At 39.2% G+C, this 20,980-nt stretch overlaps 1 protein-coding gene across 5 annotated transcripts in view; it reads right to left on the bottom strand.

The window, feature by feature from the left end:
• Window positions 1–20,980, bottom strand: part of LOC127411150 (latent-transforming growth factor beta-binding protein 1-like) — a 161,288-nt gene that overhangs the window by 119,422 nt on the left and 20,886 nt on the right. For all 5 annotated transcript variants that reach the window (XR_007892224.1, XM_051646504.1, XM_051646505.1 and 2 more), the window contains exon 3: window positions 10,470–10,812. Coding sequence is in view for 4 of the 5 variants with exons in the window: in XM_051646504.1 (XP_051502464.1) it covers window positions 10,470–10,812 (343 nt within the window). In the remaining variant the exon portion in view is untranslated. The remainder of the gene's footprint in view (window positions 1–10,469; window positions 10,813–20,980) is intronic.

The raw sequence follows: 20,980 nt of genomic DNA, 5'->3' as shown, positions 1-20,980 counted from the left end.
TTAAAAGCTTCTGTGAGTGATTTCACTGTTCTGTATCATTTGTCTGTAACCAAATCCATGGATATGGCCTAATAAAATGATGGTTGGAAAACCGTGTCAGCATTCTGAGTGAGTTTGATTCATATAACGTTTGTCTAGTTTATTGATATAATGCAAAAGCACTGCTGCAGGTTATATAAAACACTCTCCCCTGCAGAATGTGCATTTAGAGACAAAAGAACTGATTCCTTGTCAAATTAGAATGATATCTTAATTTTATTGGCAGTATCATCTGTAATCAGCATTTCAAACGCTACTAGGGCCAGTTGTGCAGTCCACCAATAACGTTAGAGCGGCGGCAGCAGTAGGAATGCCCACCAGCGACACAGATCGCAAAGTCTAGTGACATGCCTCCTGCGGTGTGAACAGGGCTTAAACCTTACCAGTGGTACAATGCAAAAAGCTTCCTCAAGTGCACTGGGATTTCAAGACATCAGCCCTGTAGATGGGATAAAATGTATAAATTGAATGCACTAAGTAAATTTGGATAAAAGTGTCTGCCAAATGCATAAATGCGATGTAAATGAAATGTAATAAAACAGCACCTAAGGACTCCCCTAACCTCTTTTGTTCCCCATCAACAGGACAACACACACTCATCCACAGAGGAGGTTAGCACCTCACTGCACGGGTGTGACCTGGATGTGACTGACACTTCAAAGTCCTGCCAGATATGAGAGAAGCAACAACGATGAACTCCAGACATCAGTGAGTGACACGAGTTACAGGGCAGGTGAGTGTTAAAATATGTTCTAATATAGGTTTCTGTAGCTGGAGGCTAGTGGTTAAGTCATGCTTGAGTCAGTGGATGTTCCTCACAGTACACATGCATTGAGTTTAAGTACATTCATCGAGTGAGATTAACTGGAAACAGGGACAAGCCTGTGCTTGCTGGGAATCTGAGAAAGTGTGGCGAAAGAGGGAAAATGTGTCAACCCTTCAGTTCTTTTCAGTCGTTAATTCACTGTTTCGTCATCTAGCTCAGAGTTGCCAGCATGCTTATAAACACAAACCACTCATACACAGCTAATACAGGGTTCCCATGCTTTTTGACCAATGAATTTGACGATTTTTCCATGACTTTCATTTGTGATTACTGGAAAAATATTTTTTTAAATAATTTTGATTCAGACTGATTCACTCATGAGTCATTCAGACCACTTTGTAAACCTGACTGATTCATTGAAAAGAAAGATTCACTCACCATCTGAAGCATACTGACCACAAAAATGCAAGAGCTTTCTCAGAATTGCAAGATATACCATGATTGGCTAGTTTTGTACAATTTCCTTAAGTCAGGGTATACAGGTCAGTCGTACCAGTTACAACCAGCATAAGCTCTAACCTCTAATCACATAAACTTTAAATCTTATTTTCAACCAAAATCTGATTTGATAAACTGTAAGCAGTCACCAATACTGGCCACTGTCAATTGTTAATTAGAATTTATTCTAAAACAGCTTTAACAAGACCACAGTTTCAGTGCTAAGCATACCTAAAGGCCATGTATGAATTCCAAACTTCCAACAAGGGAGTAAAGGGTTTACATGAGATACTTCAAAATGCTAATTAAAAATCCTCAGAGCACAAATAAAACATGGCCAGCATAACCCCAGACATAAAACCCTTAAATCACTTTAGTCAAATTCTGAATGGTCAATCATAGCATTCTGTGGTCAAATACTTTCATATATTTTTTATTGTACTTTTATACAATAAAGAATACTGTGGTCAGTATAACATACCGTCCTATGGTAGAAATGTGTCAACTGGTAGAAATTATGCTATACTGTTTATACAGCTGATATCATATATTCCAGTCGACTAATGGTGGATGGGGGGTGTTCGAAAAACCTGTTTGAAACGGTAAATATTTTTGCAATTTCGTTAGGTGCCTCAAATAGTGCAGTAATTAGCTGAAGGAGCACTGGCTCCCCCAACTAATCCTGGTTTCTACGAAGGTTTTTTTCTCCAGTAACTAAACATCTTATGGAGTTTGTTTTCTCTGCCACAGTTGCCTTTGGCTTGCTCACTGGGGTCCTAAAGACAAAAACATTAAGGCATGATTTTCAATCAAGTTTTTCAATGAAACTGTTCACTGGGGACATTAAGACATTTAAGACATTACTGTATGAGTTTCTGTAAACCTACTTTGTGTATTGTGAAAAGCACTATGCAAATAAAAATGACTTGAGCAATTACAAACTACACTTTTATTTTCAAAAAGGGCAAGGCACAAGGTGTCTTTTGGTTTTAACAATGTATAATGCATATAAAATCGAGGGGTGTTGGAGATACGGTAACCCAAATGTTCAAATAAAAAAAATAATATGATTAGACATTAATTATATAATTAACTATAATAATGTTGTCCCAGTACCAAAATTTCAGTAGTCTGTGCCAATACCAATGAAATTTCAAGGTTCTCGATACCAATTTTGATACAGCAGAAAAAATGTGCTAATATGATAATATGCTATTGAACACACTCCTTTAGCCTAAAGTTAAATTTCAATGTAAATTTCACTGAAATCTGTTTTATTTTTTCCCGAAATCCTTTTTTTTAATTACTATTATTATTCCATGTTAATTTCATTACCAAAATGGTGTCTAATCAATAATTTTTCCTTAAACTTTTTTTTTTCACTCAATTTGGGGTGCCCAATTCCCAATGCACTTTTAAGTCATTGTTGTGTAGTGATTTGCCTCAATCTGGGTGGTGGAGGATGAATCCCAGCTGCCTCTGTGTCTGAGACTGTCAACCCACACATCTTATCATGTGGCTTGTTGAGTGTGTTGCCATGGAGACATAGTGCATGTGTCCATGCTCAACTCACCATGTGCCCCACCAAGAATGAACCACAATATAGTGACCATAAGGAGATTACCCCATGTGACTCTACCCTCCCTAGCAACCGGGCCAATTTGGTTGCTAAATAGATTCCTTTTTTTTTTTTTACAAACTTTTATTCAGTATAAAAGCACTCTTGCTTGTGATATATTGCTTAAATTTTATTATTATTACAATCATTATTTATTATTTTACTATACAGTTACAATATATTTCTGTTGCAATTTCTTCAATTTCAGGCGTTTAGCTTTTATTATGAATTGTGCTTTTATTTTGATGTGTATTTTTGACAGAAGTTTAACTTCTCTGGATAAACAGTTACATGGCCCAGTGTGATTGATAAAGTGCAAATGCTGTGATTTAATTATATAAATTATATAAAAAATAATGCTTCAGAGTGGATTGGTGCTCTGCTCTGTCATCTCTCATACAACGCGAATGATTCTCATATTCTGTGGAGTTTCCAGTGTATGAGTGGTCTGCTTAACACATTCATTTAACGCTCATGCAGCTCATACAGATTAAGACTGCAGCATTTCGAGGTTTAATAATCACACTAGGACATATCACGATTTTAATTTGATTAGTTGTGCATTTCAGTATAAAAGGAGCAACAGAGCACAGGCTCAAATAAGCATGTGAGTATTTGAAGCAGTCGTGTGTCAGTAAGACAGTGTGCGGGTACCGGGTTGAGTCGGTGCTCGGTACCACCGGTACTGTAGAATCACTGGTATAATTACATCTTTGTTATTTTAGTACCGACTTGGTACCGAAGTACCGGTACTTTTGACAACACTAAACTATATTTAAATACTGATAATTTTCAAAATAATCGAAATATTTAAATGCCTTCCTTTCAAATTTTGAGCACAGTATTTTGAGAGTTCTGGGGAGGGCCCTACCTCCTCTCAGCACACAATAAACCCTCCGGAGACCCACAGAAGCTTTCGAGGACAGGTCTGGTAGCAATTACTAAGCAGAAAAGTCCAACCACTGACAGAAAATGCACGTCATTCCCAGCACATAATCTGCTTTCGTTGAAATTATGCACAATTCATTCCAACTGTTCCTGGAACCAACATGGGGGCAATTCTGTGGTTTTCCAACTACACGCTGCCCCACATCTCAATGAAAAGTGAGATTTTGACTCTGCGTCAAGTGCAGTCAGTCCGATTCGCTCTGATAGAAAGAAATCCATGTCCAATACGATTTTGAACTTTCCAGCCATCTAACGCTATGGCAGTCAAAACAATCCCTAAGCCAGCCCCAGAACTCTACTCTAAAACCACAGGTCACTGACAGAGCCTACAGGGGTTTAAGTCATGGTAAAGGATTCTAATAAAAATTGTGTTTTCAAGGTAAACAAAAATTAAAGGAGAAAATTAGGCTGACTGGACCTGTCTGAATTCTGTCTGAAAAGACCAAGTCACGATTTGGTGAGAGCCCAATTGTAAGTAATAAAAGAAAGATTTTAGTTATTCAGAATTGAGAACAGCAAGTATTTCTCTAAAACAGACCCAGACTGAGAGGCTGAGCAGTAGGGGGCATGAAATGGGCAAAGATCATTAACATCTGTGGTTTTGATGTCTGGTAGTGATATCGAGTTATGGACTTCAGTCCAAAATAATACAATTACAGAAGTAAGGTGAAAGGTGGCCTATGAAATCTGATGACTCCCCCGATTTGCAATGTATATGTTGCTTGCAAAAAAAAGTATTTAGTCAGAATACTTCTGAATGACTGTCAGTGGAGAAACATGGTTCCCTTTCAAGAAGGTAACTTTGATGCTGCATCAGAAGCAATGCTGTGGGAGCACCCCGCAGGGGGCGGTGACCTTGAACCCTATACCATCACACCAATTTGACAGCTGGTGAAGCGTGGTGCTCCACCTATGCTGACGTCATGGTGAGCATATAAGCTGGTGCACAGCTTCACACCATCAGAATTTTCCTCTTTCAGATTTTAGGAGAGTTTCTCGCAGGCTCAAGCCTTGCGTGCCTCTTTTTATCTGTATTAAGCGGTTTGCCCATTCAGTGCAAGCACTATACATAGCTTGGGCTAAGCTAGATTGATTGTGTTCGTGGTGAACACATGACACTCAAAACGCTTCGCTCTCTGCTCGCTTTTGTTCGGAAAGCTGGAGCCACTCCCCTCTCCTCCCGCTATCACTACTCTGTGGCTTCCGAGAGACCGTATGAGTGAGACACGAGAGGATAGAATACAGACCGTAGAGATTTTAGGAGGGTTTTTTGCTGGTTTATGCCTTGCGTGCCCTCCTTTTCCTCCGTTTGAAGCGGCTTCGTCTAAACATGACGATTGGTGCCCCACAATCGATGTGCATGACATGATCACACTTTTAGCAGAGATGAAGCGGATGCTTGCTGGGCTCTCATTAGTGAAACATGTATGCAATGAAGTGAGGCACTTGCCGTTTTTTTCCCCAAGGGTGGAAAATGGGACAAAGCGGCCTCTGGGTTGCATGAAGTTCTCACTTGTGTCCTAAATACAGGGTCAAATGGATAAAGAGCATAAGCGTGCCCAGTCAGTAAGTTTCCTTCCTATGAATAAAGCTCAACTTGATTGCCATGCCGATATGCATGACCAACTAACACATTCACGCGGTCACCAAGATCTCTGCCCAAGAAACTGGCAGGTCTATGGGCAGCCTGGTGTCAGTGGAATGACTTTCTGGCCTATAATTGTCAGAAATTCACTTCTCGCTCTCCCTGCCGTGGTGAGCCAAGAACAAGAGTGTGACATCTCCACAGTAACACAGGAGGGTTAGCCCTGTTTTTACTATTGTTGATGCCGAAGATGGCTATGTAGCAATACAGAGATTTTAGGTGTTGTCTCAGCAACACTCTCTGTTTCCCAGCTGTATCAAGCCAGGAACAAGTTTGTGGCAAGACACAGGTCATTTTGATGCCTGTTTTTACTGTGTTACTGCCATGTCACAACACAAACTTAAATCCTCACTGCAAGGCATGTATGCTGGATAGACTCTGTGGAGTGGTTTCTTCCACATTCCCAGAACAACGGTCTCGTTTTCCCAGCCATTGTAGGTTAGGAACGAGAGCACTATTTTCAGTCTTTGCCGTTTGGTATGGCAGAACTCTGCCATGCCCTAGCATGACTGACAGACCTTGTAGCAGCTGCACAAGGCACAAACATTTTCACAAAAGTGAGTGGATATCCAGCTTACAAAGGTGGGTGGTGTTCAGCTGCATGCGGCTACACACTGAGCACAGTCAAACACGGCTATGTGCTTCGGATCATAAGGCGAACGTCTCACCTCAACGGCATTCTATCCTCCACCATACGGTGTGGGACTTGGCGATTTTATGCTCAAGTGTAGAATACATCCTCGCCAAAGACACAATAGAGGAGGGCACAGAACAGCTTTTAGCGTTTCCACCGTCAGATTGCTACAGTCAAGTTTTGTGCAAGGTAAAGGAAAACACCATACTACAGGCCAGGGCCCCCTCAATGAGGCAGATGTATGCCTTAAAGTAGCAACGTTTTGCTGACTGGTACTCCTCCCGGGGTGAGAACCCAAAGCATTGACCTTTGCAGACGATACTCTTTCCTGCAAGAGCGCTTGAGTACAGGACTTTTTCCATTCAAGCTCAAGGTTTACAATGGCAGCCATAAGTTCTGAATAATGTACAGATTTTGCTTTTATGGAAAGAAATTGGCACTTTTATTCACCAAAGTGGCATTCAACTGATCACAATGTATAGTCAGGACATTAATAACGTGAAAAATTACTATTACAATTTGAAAACTAAACTACTTCAAAGAGTTCTCATCAAAAAATCCTCCATGTGCAGCAATGACAGCTTTGCAGATCCATGGCATTCTAGCTGTCAGTTTGTCCAGATACTCAGGTGACATTTCACCTCACGCTTCCTGTAGCACTTGCCATAGATGTGGCTGTCTTGTCGGGCACTTCTCATGCACCTTACAGTCTAGCTGATCCCACAAAAGCTCAGTGGGGTTAAGATCCATAACACTCTTTTCCAATTATCTGTTGTCCAATGTCTGTATTTCTCTGCCCACTCTAACCTTTTCTTTTTGTTTTTCTGTTTCAAAAGTGGCTTTTTCTTTGCAATTCTTCCCATAAGGCCTGTACCCCTGAGTCTTCTCTTTACTGTTGTACATGAAACTGGTGTTGAGCGGGTAGAATTCAATGAAGCTGTCAGTTGAGGACATGTGAGGCATCTATTTCTAAAACTATAGACTCTGATATACTTATCCTCTTGTTTAGTTTAGCATCTGGGCCTCTGGCCACATCTCTTTCTGTCCTTGTTAGAGCCAGTTGTCCTTTGTCTCTGAAGACTGCAGTGTAAACCTTTGTATGAAATCTTCAGTTTTTTTGGCAATTTCAAGCATTGTATAGCCTTCATTCCTCAAAACAATGATTGACTGACGAGTTTCTAGAGAGAGAAAAATTTCTTTTTTGCCATTTTTGACCTAAAATTGACCTTAAGACATGCCAGTCTATTGCATACTGTGGCAACTCAAAAAACAAAAACAAACACAAAGACAATGTTAAGCTTCATTTAACAAACCAAATAGCTTTCATCTGTGTTTGATATAATGGCAAGTGATTTTCTAGTACCAAATTAGCAATTTAGCATGATTACTCAAGGATAAGGTTTTGGAGTGATGGCTGCTGGAAATGGGGCCTGTCTAGATTTGATTAAAAATGACTTTTTTCAAATAATGATGGTGATGTTTTTTTACATCAGTAATATCCTGACTATACTTTATGATCAGCTGAATGCCACTTTGGTGAATTAAAGTACCAATTTCCTTCCGAAACAGCAAAATCTGTACATTATTCCAAACTTTTTGCCACCAGTGTACGTCGCTACAATAGCGACCATTCATGACCTCTGAGGGCTTGTCTATATGTAAACACCCTCAGGTCAGCAGATTTCTGCATAGTGCAAGATGGCTAAGAAGCCTCCACTACCATCGCCCCACTACCATCCCAGTCTGGGATTTAGAGCCAGGTGTTAAATACACTTATGGGTTCCCCGTTTGGGCCTCTAGAGGCGGTTAGCATACACATGCTCTTTTTTTACACTGTGCTGCTACTCGCATTGGCATTAATCAAACCTGTTGGGGAACTTCAGACACTTTCAATCAGTAACTTCAGTTTAGCCAGTTAAAGGCTATCCTTAAGCCCAGGGAAGGTTATGCGCCCAAAGTGCTGGTGACCCCTTTTAGAGCTCAGGTTGGACAAGGTTAAGAGATTACACAAACTCTGGCCGATGGGGGCATTATGCATGTACATTGACAGAACGAGTTAATTGAGAGTATCAGAACAACTCTTTGTTTGCTTTGGAGGCCATGCAAAAGATTTGGCCGTCTCCAAGCAAAGAATGTCCCACTGGGTCTTGGATGCTATTGTGCTGGCATATGACTCACAAGGCATACAATGCCCTATGCCATAAAATCTCAGTAGACCCGGATTATGGCCTCCTCCTGGGCATGGACAAAGGGTGTGTCTCCAGAAGACATATGTCTGGCTGCAGGTTAGGCTTCCTGTGACACCCTTTATATATAACACACTTGTATCTTCTCTCTCCTCCCGCATATTCACGGAAGAATAGGGTTGTTCCCTAACCATTAAAAATGGTTAATGGTTAGATTAAAAGATATGGTCTCATTATTCCCACTTGTGGGAATGAGAACATGCGTGCAATTATTCACTACCTTGTTGGCAAGGTTTTTCTAACCTGTCGGCTAGTATCATTGTGCCAAAATCATTGGCCAGACAATCGCTCTGTTACCCTCCTTCCCACTAACTGGGAATATATGTATAGACAATGCTGGCGTGATGGTATAGGGTTTTAAGGTCACCGCCCCCCTGTGGCGTACTTCCACAGCGTCAGCTGCTGATGTAGCGTCTCGTTCTCTGCTTTCAGGGAACCAGGGTTACATGGTAACGAGATGTTTTTTTCCTGTAGAATCAGAATCAGAATGAGCTTTATTGCCAAGTATGCTTCCAATGAATTTTTCTTGGTGATAGAAGCTTCCAGTGCGCAAACAATACATAATAAACGATACATAATAAAAAGCTAATAGAAATATAAGTATATATAGAAATGCACAATAAGACAAAAAAAAGAAAAAAAAAAATATATATATATATATATATATATATATATATATATATATATATATATAGTAAGTACAAATACAAATCTTTTATATACAGATAAGGGAATGTAATGCAGAAGAGGTAGGGTATGTTAAATAATATAATTGACTAGACTGTGTATTGCAGGTAATTATAGTATATTTTTTAACTGTTCATGAGATGGATAGGCTGAGGGAAAAACTGTTCTTGTGCCTGATGGTTCTGTTGCTCAGTGCTCTGTAGCATCGGCCTGAAGGCAACAGTTCAAAAAGGTAGCGGGCTGGGTGAGTGGGGTCCAGAGTGATTTTACCATCCCTTTTCCTTACTCTGGAAGTGTACAGTTCTTGAAGGGAGGGCAAGGGGCAACCAATAATTCGCTCAGCAGTCCGAACTGTCCTTTGTAGTCTTTTGATGTCTGATTTCATAGCTGAACCAAACCAGACAGTTATTGAAGTGCAGAGGACAGACTCAATGACTGCTGAGTAGAACTGAATTAGCAGCACCTGTGGCAGGTTGAACTTCCTCAACTGGCGAAGGAAGTACAACCTCTGCTGGGCCTTTTCACAATGGAGTCAATGTGGGTCTCCCACTTCAGGTCCTGAGAGATGGTAGTGCCCAGGAACCTGAATGACTCCACTGCTGCCACAGTGCTGTTTAGAATGGTGAGCGGAGTCAGTGTTGGGGTGTTCCTCCTAAAGTCCACAATCATCTCCACTGTTTTGAGCGTGTTGAGCTCCAGGTTGTTATGACTGCACCAGTGAGCCAGCCGTTCAACCTCCCTTCTGTATGCAGACTTGTCATCATCTTGGATGAGGCCGATGACAGTAGTGTCGTCTGCAAACTTCAGGAGCTTGACAGAGCGGTCCTTGGCGGTGCAGTCGTTGGTATACAGGGAGAAGAGTAGTGGGAAGAGCACACATCCCTGGGGGGCACCAGTGCTGATCGTACATGTGCTGGAAATGAATTTCCCAGGTCTCACAAGCTGATGCCTGTCCATCAGAAAGCTGGTGATCCACTGGCAGACAGACGTGGGAACAGAGATATGGGGTTGATGGTGTTGATGAATGGTGTAGTAATGCCATCTACCAGCTAACTAAAGGTAATTGCCCATGCTAAAAAGCCAAACATTGACCCCTGGATGTTACCATCTCCTACAAACAAATACTGGCATTTCATTGACTTCAGATTTACCCACCCTCACATAAAAACTGTGATTGCTCTTGTTACAAGTTGATAAGATGGTTGTTCCTGTCACTTGGTCAAATAAAATTTCCAATGTGGACCAGATTTTATGTTAATTGTGAAAAGTGCCCGCATGCCTATGGGACCTATAGAATCCCATAAAGCAAAATTTGGACTGAAATTTTACTCAAGTGAACATTGTTACAACAGCAGGGTGTTAGAAATGAATCCAGCAGTCATACTCACTGTGGCTGGTAAGGGATGGGTCTGTTAGATGATGGCTTCACGGAGAGGGTCATATGTCCCCCATTGGTGCCTGGCAGCGGAAACAGCACTTGGCCTTGGCCCTGTGGGAAGGTTTGCTGAGGAATGGGACGCTGGGGAATTACATTATGACCATTGCTGTATCCATTTGTATGGCCTCCGTTTGGAAGTCCTCCATTGGTGTGTCCGTTTAGTGGTCCAGTTGGATGAGAGGATGGAGGAAGAGTGGTCTGTTCACAGGACTTCCCTTTAGAGACTGGCTTACACACACACATGTTGGGCCGCAAGCACATCCCTCCATTTTTGCAGGGAGGCGAACAGTTAGCTGTAAAAAACAGAGAGAAGGTCAGACAATATACATGTCACAAAACATCACAGATGTAACCAAATATTCATTATTGGATGGACCAGATATAAAAGAGTAACACTTAATCAGTGTAGTTTCTTTTTCTGCAAAATATATTGGTTTGCCATTAATCTGAATGTCCATGATGGTTACAACCCTAAAGACATACTGGTACAATATGTGCTTCAAGTTTATTTCAGTTCTAAATTCCTCAGTGAGCAAGTACAAGGTGTCAGTGGAAGGAAAAACTTCCTGAGAAACCAAAGTTTATATTGGAAACCCTCACTTGGTCGTTAAGATGTGAATAAGTACTCACAAGTTGATTAAAAAGAGGATAGTTCTACAATATTTTTTGTATACTTAGTAGACTGTTATCTGCATAGATCATGGGAGCAAGAGAGCAAAAGAGGGACCGACTGGCAGAGAGGGCAATATAGAGGGAAAAAAGGGAATAACTGATTGTTTACTTGCAGTCTGTTTACATCATTGAGGAGCAGAACAAGGCAGTCATTTTTCAACTACAAAGAGCTGCCTTGGGACCATTATGGCTAATGTACACAGACTCTTTCGCACCCACAACGATACACACACACACAATCAAACTAGCTTGCCAGGGGGTAAGGTTAGGCTCTGTGTGACAAGGGGGGTCCACTAAGGTCCTCTAGTATAGCCTCCATTGAGACAACCATAACAATTTTATCCCTGGCCCCATTTATTTACAGTAAGTAATGGCCCTGGATAGAAGTGATAAACAATCATAATGCTCTATATAGCAGTCCTATGAATGGAAGTCCAGCCTTTCTTTAAAAGATGCAGAATGTGCATGATATGCATTAACTGGACTAGTCTGAAAAATAGTCCGATCAGAAAATATGTGGCCGATACCAATTGTTTTAGGCTCTGTGTAACAAGGGGGATCCACTATGGTCCTCTGGTTTAGCCTCCATTGAGACAACCATAACGATTTTGTCCCTGGCCCCGTTTATTTACAGTAAGTAATGGCCCTGGATAGAAGTGATTAACAATCATAATGCTCATTATAGCAGTTCTATGAATGGAAGTCCAGCCTTTCTTTAAAAGATGCAGAATGTGCATGATATGCATTAACTGGACTCGTCTGAAAAATAGTCCGATCAGGAAATATGAGGCCGATACTGATTTGTTAACACTGATATCGGCCGATATCGTTTTTTTCTAAAAAGTGCCCTTTGCCACACTTCTGCAAGTTATATTGTGCAGTTATATGTTTATGCCCCACACAGTTAAATTACAGTAACACTTCACAAAAAGGTTCCATTTGTTAACATTATTTAACAACATTACTGTAGTTAGCATGAACTAATGAACTTAAAGTTAGTTACAAAATATACTATTACATTTTTAAAATCAAAAGTTGTATTAGTTAACATTAGTTAATGCACTATGAACTAACATGAACTAACAATGAACAACTGTAATTTTATTAACTAACATTACAATAAAGGCAGTAAAAATATATTGTTCATTGTTTTTGCATGATTCCTAATGCATTAACTAGTTAATGCATTCAACTTTTTTATAAAGTTAACAAAATGACATTAAAATGACATTAATTGTGAATTGCTAACATTGTTTTGAAAAGGTCATTGTGACATACTGGTAAGCAGTAAAAACCATGAGAGCTTCACACACAGCAGAGATGCGTTAAAAAATAAGAAAAATATATCTATTACAAGCTCTAAACTGCTCCAGTGAGAAATCATTCATATCTATAATTTGTTTACTGTCTTTGGCGTTTTGCAAATCACGAATTATTAAGCAAATGCATGAAGACACGGTGCCGTTATGGTTAAAATGTAATTGCTGTGATTAGTGGTAATGTGACCAACATTAATCGGATTTAAATTGGGATCCTCACAGAACAGCGCTGAGATGAGTGTCTGATGAGATATTGAGAGCATCTGGAGAGCTGCATGTTTGAATGACACTGCGAGTGAGCATCCTGAAGGGAGTTATGCTGAAAGTGCTCATGATCTCTCAAACAGTCTCTATCGCTCAACACAACGTCTGATTGTCACGACTCACGTTACATCACGTATACTCCGATTTGTATACGCGTGTGTATTTGTTGTTTAATTAATTTTTATACCCGTTTGCAGTCTCTTTATCCTCTCCGTGCTCATAGTGCAGCAAGTCAGAATTACTACCGTTATGATTCTAGAAAATGGGCAACTTAATATTCATACATGTGTAATCCTTACACATTTTTAAAAACAAACCTGCAGATTCATCTGAATAACAGCATGTCTGAAAGTTTAAATTTGTGAATACTTAGAATTGCCAACAATTCACCCTCCAGAGGCCACACTGTCATGCATCAAGGGCTCAGAAAGAGCTCATTCATAAGACTAGCAGTTTATGTGTGATTCTCTGTGTGCTGCATAAAAGATCTGCCCTGATTCTAGGCACGATCAGCTGATTGTCAATCACAGACGAAGATCGGCCGATTTAGATCTGTGGCCTATCGAGCGGTGCACCCCTACTGAAATTTTTTTTTATTTTTACCATGATTTGAGGCTGAAGCAACATTTATGATACCATTTATGTCAGATGTTATGGCCAATTTGAAATAAAATAATGGAACATAATCTTGACAAAGGCTTATGGAGATTTTGGTCTTTCCACATTGAAGTATATAGGAGCTATACTTGTATTATACTATTGCCTACATAGAAAATAGCTGCCTGGGGGCATTACCAGGAAGGCCACAGCTTATACTGACATGCATTAAAGGGGCTTTGGAGTAGGGCTGGGCGATTAATACAATTTTATTTTCAATTACGATTTTGGCTTCCAACGATTATGAAAACAAGATTATCGAGATAAAACTATTATTGTGCCGCAATAAAACACCTTGGTGTTATATCTTTAAAGCATCCTTTATTAAAGTTCAAATAATAAGAAAGCGGGTTATGAAAATAAACTGACATTTCTCTGTGCTGTCAGCGCTGCGTCTATGAGTTGCGTGAAGTGACCGGGGAAGAGATTAATTCTTCTCCCGTCTGATGCACACTCTGGCACGGGGATGCTCATCACTCGTGTGTGTTTGCTGCAGCTAGATTATAACGTGATGGCTCGTGACGTAATGAATCATAATACAGTATATGTGTGTATCTTGTCATGAAGAAAATCGGTGATACGCAGCTCTATAAAGAAGAGAAAGTTTGTTTTTTTGTGAGTTAAAGATGGATCGAAGTGAACATAAAGGAGAGTGTAGTTTTAGCCCATTATACACTGGAACAAAATCTTTTTTTAGTCTTTTTTTGGCTTGTTTTCCTTAATAATATCTAAAACTCCTTTAAAACAACGTACATTTAATTTAGGAACTATACTGCAGAAGAAATATTGTTATCTAAGAATGTTGGAGAATATTTAATCAGGGCTCGACATTAATGCTTTTCCGGGACAAGTGGATTTTTGAAGGGGCAAGTGGAAGAGAATTTTACTTGCCCGACCGCACAAACAGACTGATTAAAACATCAATAACAGAAAAATAACCGGTTATATCTGTGATAGCCTAGGCCTGTATCACTTATTAGAAAGTTCATATTTTTATTCTGCTGTTGAAAGTAATCCAGAGCACGTAATTTTATAATTCGCTAGTGATCTAGTAATAGCTGTGCCCTGTTTGATTGGCACGTGGTGTATGTGTGTGTGCTGAACATGCGCATGTGTTCCGAAAATGCTCGTGCTAATGCGTGCCTGAACGGTCAAATACATTTCAAAATGCCCTTCTTGGTGAGGTATTCATGTAAACACTGAGATTGATGTCTAATGTGAACATAAACAGCGGAGAAAAAAGCAGATTTGTATTAAAATGTCAGACTTGTAAGTATAAATGTAAGCTAATAGACCTGCTGCCATCTAGTGTGTCATTATAATAATCAAACAATCATAACAAGAAAATGAGAAAACACTCACTGCTCTTGACTGAATAACTTGAGTAGCTTTAAAAAGTATTAATGTATTATAATCATACAGTGAAGACCAGTAGTAGTTTTATGTTGTATTTCATTCTGTATGTTTACTTGAATACTTGATAGCCTACTGCTGTTAAAAACTTTTAAAGCTGTTAAAAAAGCACTGAATTTTCAAAAAAAAAATAAAATTTGTTCTATTATTCTTAATCTATATCTATTCATTGCTGTTTTTTATTGATATTTTATTACTGACTGTTTACTAGTCTTGAATAATTACTTATGAATTTGAAACCATTCTTCCATAATTAACATATTAGTGTTATTATTTGTTGTGGTTTTGAAGCTGGTATTGAGAATCGTCAAATTTCACTACCGACTGCTGAAATTTTGGTATTGTGATAATGTATAGCCTTTATTGTACATGGTAGATCTTGCTGCAATAGCATGATGAAAAAGTAGATCTTATTCCACGGAAGTGTGAGCACCACTTCTGTAAATGATGGCGATGGAGGCTTTCCTATGTTTGACTACCATACGTGACATAAAATATTTATCATATGACAATAGCCTCCTATCCAGTGTAGTTTACATTTCAAGTTCAAGGATAACCACTGTTAAAAAGTAGGGATGGCAATTTTGGTCATTTTGTCTACTCGAGTACTCAAGGGGCAATGACATGTACAGACCTGTATATATAATAACATGTCTGACAAACGTCTTTGGCTGCTGCATTGCATCTTGTTGTTCCAGTGTATCGTTTATTCATTATTATAGGCTGTTATAAAATATTCTGTCACAAAATGTACAAAAGATTGCATAATCAAAATATAATGCATCTTATTTTGTCATTATGTGAAGATTCACTGCCCAACTCAATGAAAGAATAAGCACAACGCCTGTCTGTCTGTTCTTCCTTTAGGTTACCGTAGTAACCTTAGTAAGCGCGCACCAGTTTTTTTTTTTGTTTTTGTGACTGTCTGAACCATCTATTTTCAAATCACAGTTGGCTTAACAGGAGATGCCATAACCATCGTGTTTTTAATATGCGTGTTAAGTTGAAGTTCAGTTTTGAAGACGCTGCATTCTGTTCCATTTAGCTGCACTTTGTCTAGCTGTTTGAAACACTCGCCAGCTGCACGTTGAGTCCACTGCCACACGCCTGGTGTGTGTGTCTCCCCAAGTGTTTGCTCCTGTGGGGAAAGCCACGATGCTCCGTTTTGTTGTTGCTGTGATGATTCATGAAGTGTTCCATTCAACTCGGAGAGTCGGAATTTCCAACTTTCAACTTGGGAAAGTGAAAAGGAATTACACATTATGTTGGACTTCTAACTTGGAAATCTTCAACTCCCATTTCGTCGAGATGCAGGTGTGTGTTACGTGTGTTACGCAAACATTGGGGCGCCCAGGGCAAGGGAGGTTTACATTCAGTGACAAACATTCACTTTTATTAAATAATATCCATTAACGAGTCAAAGTTCTTACATTAAATGATAATAAAAACATGTTTAGCAAACATTTTGCAGAGACAGGTGCTCAAAACACGGTTAATTACACTCTCTTTTGATTATCATAACGATAGCATTGCAGGTTGCTATGAGACGTCTCTGACAATCAGTGTACCCCTCAAAATCACAACGTAATCAATCTCAAAATTAAAAATAAGCTCCCTCTTTGACACGTTTGTGTTTAGTTGTCAGGTAATTGTCACTGAATTTTGAATTAAATGAAAAGTCACATCATGCATGATCACCATTGATTATCGTTTTCATGACTGATAATTTCTGCCACGTCCGAGTACCTGTGCCCATCCCTATTAAAAATGACAAGTTTTTTTTTAAGTTCAATAAATGCATGATGTTTCCAAAGTAAATGAGTAATCGTGTTAAATAATCGCGATCTCAATATCGACCAAAATAATCGTGATTATGATATTTGCCATAATCGAGCAGCCCTACTTTGGAGACACAGACTGAACCACAAATGCACACAAATGTGCACACAAATGTAGGCCACAGATGCGTCAGATCATTCTAGAGTGACATTTACATCTTGTTGCATTTAATGACTACTACTCTAAGTATTATACACACACTCACACACAAAACCACACATACACACACCTTGTCATAGTGGTAAGTGATTACATAAAGTATGACATCACTGAACCACTGCCCCTGGTTTGTGGAGTTTTTCATTTCAGCTGACAAGACCCACAGCAGGGGATTTCTGTTATTTTTCCACCCTCTCTAGGTTTCCCTCCTTTTTCCCTTGCACCTCATTGGACCTCTGGGGCACCATGTTACAAATTGAGGGAACCAAGAGTAACTGGATTACATACTAGAACATTGTTCTTGTTCATATCATGCCATTGCTCACCATCACCCCCTCCCCAAACCATTTACATACAAATATCCACACTGGAGCTACACATATTCACTCATATAGCTACAGAAAATAAACAATCATGCAATACAAATGTACACAGAAATATATTCTTTCACTCTCAAGCACACAAATTCACACACAGGATAAATTATATTAAAGTATAAGGAGATAATCAATTGTATTGCATTTCCCACTTTAAAACAGTGGTTCTCAACTGGCTTTGTTTCAGGACCCACCAACCCAGATTTTACTTTGGACACCAAGTGGCAGCCCAAAACCCTTTTTGTGCAACACAGTGGACATTTTCCCTTGAAACTGCCAAAATATGTGTAATGAACCATGTAATATCATTTTGCAAGAATTGTGCCAAAGTCACACAAGTTTCAAGAGATCAGGCTGGAAACGAAAAGACAACATGCATAGACATAGTGGCAATGACAAAATTATTTACAACCCGTCTCATCGGCTAAAAATGGTACTGCTCACACAATTTAGTGAACGTGGTTAGTCTAAATTGTTGAGCAAGAGAGACACATCCTGAGATGCTGAGATGCTACATTGCGGAATGTACAATTTAGCACATTTTCTGAAGATTTGCCACCAAATAACAAACATGACCTATGACAACCACATCACAAAGCTTTCTCTCTTTATATAACTTTATGCAATAATAGCACAGTGTACAGCTATAAATCAATACATCACAACCAGAGTTGAGAGTATCTGATTTCACCAGCCCTCATGATTATGTGGGCTATTGTGCAATGTGCTGTTAAACGCTCTTTTCAACGCCTCTTCAAACAAATCCAGATTGCTGACTAAACTGAACGGCACCAAAAACAAAAGAGCCTAGCACAAGTTCAACACAAGTTTCTTTACTTGGTCTGTAAAGAGTACAATTGCTAGAACACCTTTTCTAGCTTTGGTAGTGAAAGAGGTTGAAAGAGTCCAGAAAACCACTTTCATACCAAGGAAACAAACCAACCACTGACATCAACTGTGACATCAATATCAGCTGATCCACACCATGAGCTCTAGTGTCAAAGCACCCTAAAAAAAGAGAAAGATAAAGGCCCAGAAAGACAGAGAGAGGGCAGGAAGGAAAGACAGATAGATAAAGAGAGAGCAAAAGTGAAATAAATGGGTGATCTTGCTGAGTCAGGCTGTGGGGCTCAGTGCTGGGTAATTCCAACATGTCCAGCTTCTTATTAGTTTTATCCCTCAAGTCAATATTGAAATCTGTGTTAAACATGTTGCATTGTAGCCTGAGTGTGCTCAGCAGTGTAAGAGCTCATGCACAGCTGAGTGTGCCAGACAGAAGGGTCGATAAGCCCATTTCAGTCTGCTAGTATTTCACTGCAGACACAGAGGCAATTAAAGGTAGCCGTGGCTGGGCCATTTCTCCGCTGAGGGTTATACTTGTAACACATCTAAGAGCTCATTCAAGAGGATCTGTACACTGAAGATTTCTCCCATAGCTCTAACTTCTGAAAACTTATTAAAGCTGAAATGTACAACTTGGAGATAAAAAAGTAATGTGGTTTAGCATGCTAAGCTGCTAACTGAGGACTTGAAGAGTGTGAGGTGAGAGAAGAGATCAATACATGCATTAATTGAACCAGAATAACGAGCAATTTTCATTAACCTAAGTTACACCATGGAAATTCCTGACTGACTGGTAGACAGATTTTCCAAGCTGTTGATTAACTTCATATAACTATACAGCTATGAAGTAGTTCCAGGTTTGATGACTGCATTAGAGTTGTAAATCACTTCCCCACATTCTTTCCAAATTGTTACAACGTTTGTTCCTTTGCAACACACGTAATATGTGGCATAAGGAAGTAGTTATACACAAGGTGATGATAATTTGATCTGGTCCAAAAAACGTCCTCATAAATTATGCTTACATATTTGTGCATAAGTGATGTAGCCAAGTGGTAAAAGATCTGGGCTGGTTCAAACCCCACAAACGGTGATCCATGGGCTGTCACCTTTGTTCCCTTGAGCAAGACACTTAAAGGAGCAGTTCACCCCAAAATTATAATTCTTTCATAATTCACTCACCCTCATGTCATTCCAAACCTTTTTTTATGCAGAATACAAAGGAGATGTTTTAAGGAATATCTAAGCCTGTCTTTTCAATACAATGGCAGTTAATAGCAACTTACTTTAACCTTGTGCGACCCCGTGTCCACATGTGTGGACGTTGTATTTTGGCTTCGCTATACGCAACACAATTTAAATGAATTAAAATTGACTGGATACTATTCGCAAGACTCTACACCGTCATTTAAGGGTTAAACTTCTGGCGCACCACGTCACGTGACACAACAATGTGACGCTGATTTCCAGGAAGCGCTACTTCTGGCACAGCACCAACAAGTGCCTCTGATAAGAAACCTCTAAGTTTTTGGATTGAAACCTGTTTGATTGTATAGAGCAGCATCTCTAGTTTCATTTTTCACGGGCCAGCGCACTGATAAAGATGAAGTGCACATATGTGGAAATTAGGACCGTGTTCCCTCAAAAGTTGAAAAAACATGTTAGTTCTTTTGAATATTTTTCAACATTAACACATCTGTGGGTCAATTCGCTTCATTTTAATCTAAATTTTGTAATTGTTTTATTTTGTCATCACTGTACAATACGGTTCTATTTATTTACATTAGTAAATGCATTCCTATATATTTACTGTGCATTTTCACATTGAGAATAAATTTGTTCATGCAAAAGCTGAAAAATGTTGATTTCAGAGGCTTTATATGGAGTTAGGATGAAAATAAGGTGCATTTCTAACTGTTCTGAGACCAGTGCAGACAGACAGCACACTGGAGGTTAAGTCATTCACTAAATAGGGAGCTAGGGATCAAGGGTGCATCCTATAGCTTTCCATACAGCTAAGTGCATTCACTCCTAAAATCTGACCAAATGTTCAGTTTCAGGCTGCAGATGATGTTTGGGCCACTCAACATGTTTGGCAGACATGGGACAATGATAATCAGTACATAGACTTAGAATTTATAATGTATGATTTTAATTTAACATGGTTGGCAGTGATTTGATGATGCTGGCCATTACTTTTAATAAGAATTATTAATTCAGCTTTATAGAAAATCAGCTGTAAAGTCCATAACGTCTCTAAAACATGAATAACCAACACTCCTGGACACATAATAAACTATTTAATGAAAAAAAAAAAAAACCTGACTTTCTATAGCTTGGTATAACTTAAAAATTCACAACTTAGTCCCACTTTCCACATATATGGACATAAATTTTTAGGAAAACTTTTTGCTCTAGAATTATTATTATTATTATTTATTTTTTTTATTTATTTTTTTTGCTTGTTTATTAGGTGCTACTAGTTACAAATCAAAAAGGGAAATCTTGACATCCGTCACACATTCATGAGTGCATGAGAAAAGCTTGTTTACAGTGGCACATGTTCACATGAGAACTTGCATTGTTTTCAGAGCTAAACATCAAGTTCTCACATGAACATGCAAGCCACTGTAAACAAGCTTCTCTCCAAGATATTTATTAAAACATCTCCTTTTATGTTCCACATTTGAAAGAAAGTCATATCGGTTGGAACAACATTTGGGTGAACTATTCCTTGTCCCGGTAATAAGTGTACTGTAAATTGCTTCAGACAAATGCCTCTGCTTCAGTAAATGACAAATGTTCTTTTTTTCTCTGTTTCTGCACACCTCATCGGTGTAAGAACGTACTGCACTAAACCAAGAGTATTCAGCTCTTTTCTTGAATCCAGATCAAAAAATCCCGTCACAGCAGGTTCC

This window comes from Myxocyprinus asiaticus, chromosome 20 (assembly GCF_019703515.2).
Source record: "Myxocyprinus asiaticus isolate MX2 ecotype Aquarium Trade chromosome 20, UBuf_Myxa_2, whole genome shotgun sequence".
Lineage (NCBI taxonomy): Eukaryota > Metazoa > Chordata > Actinopteri > Cypriniformes > Catostomidae > Myxocyprinus > Myxocyprinus asiaticus.
Note: the sequence above shows the minus strand (reverse complement) of the source record. Positions and strands in the feature narration are given on the sequence as shown.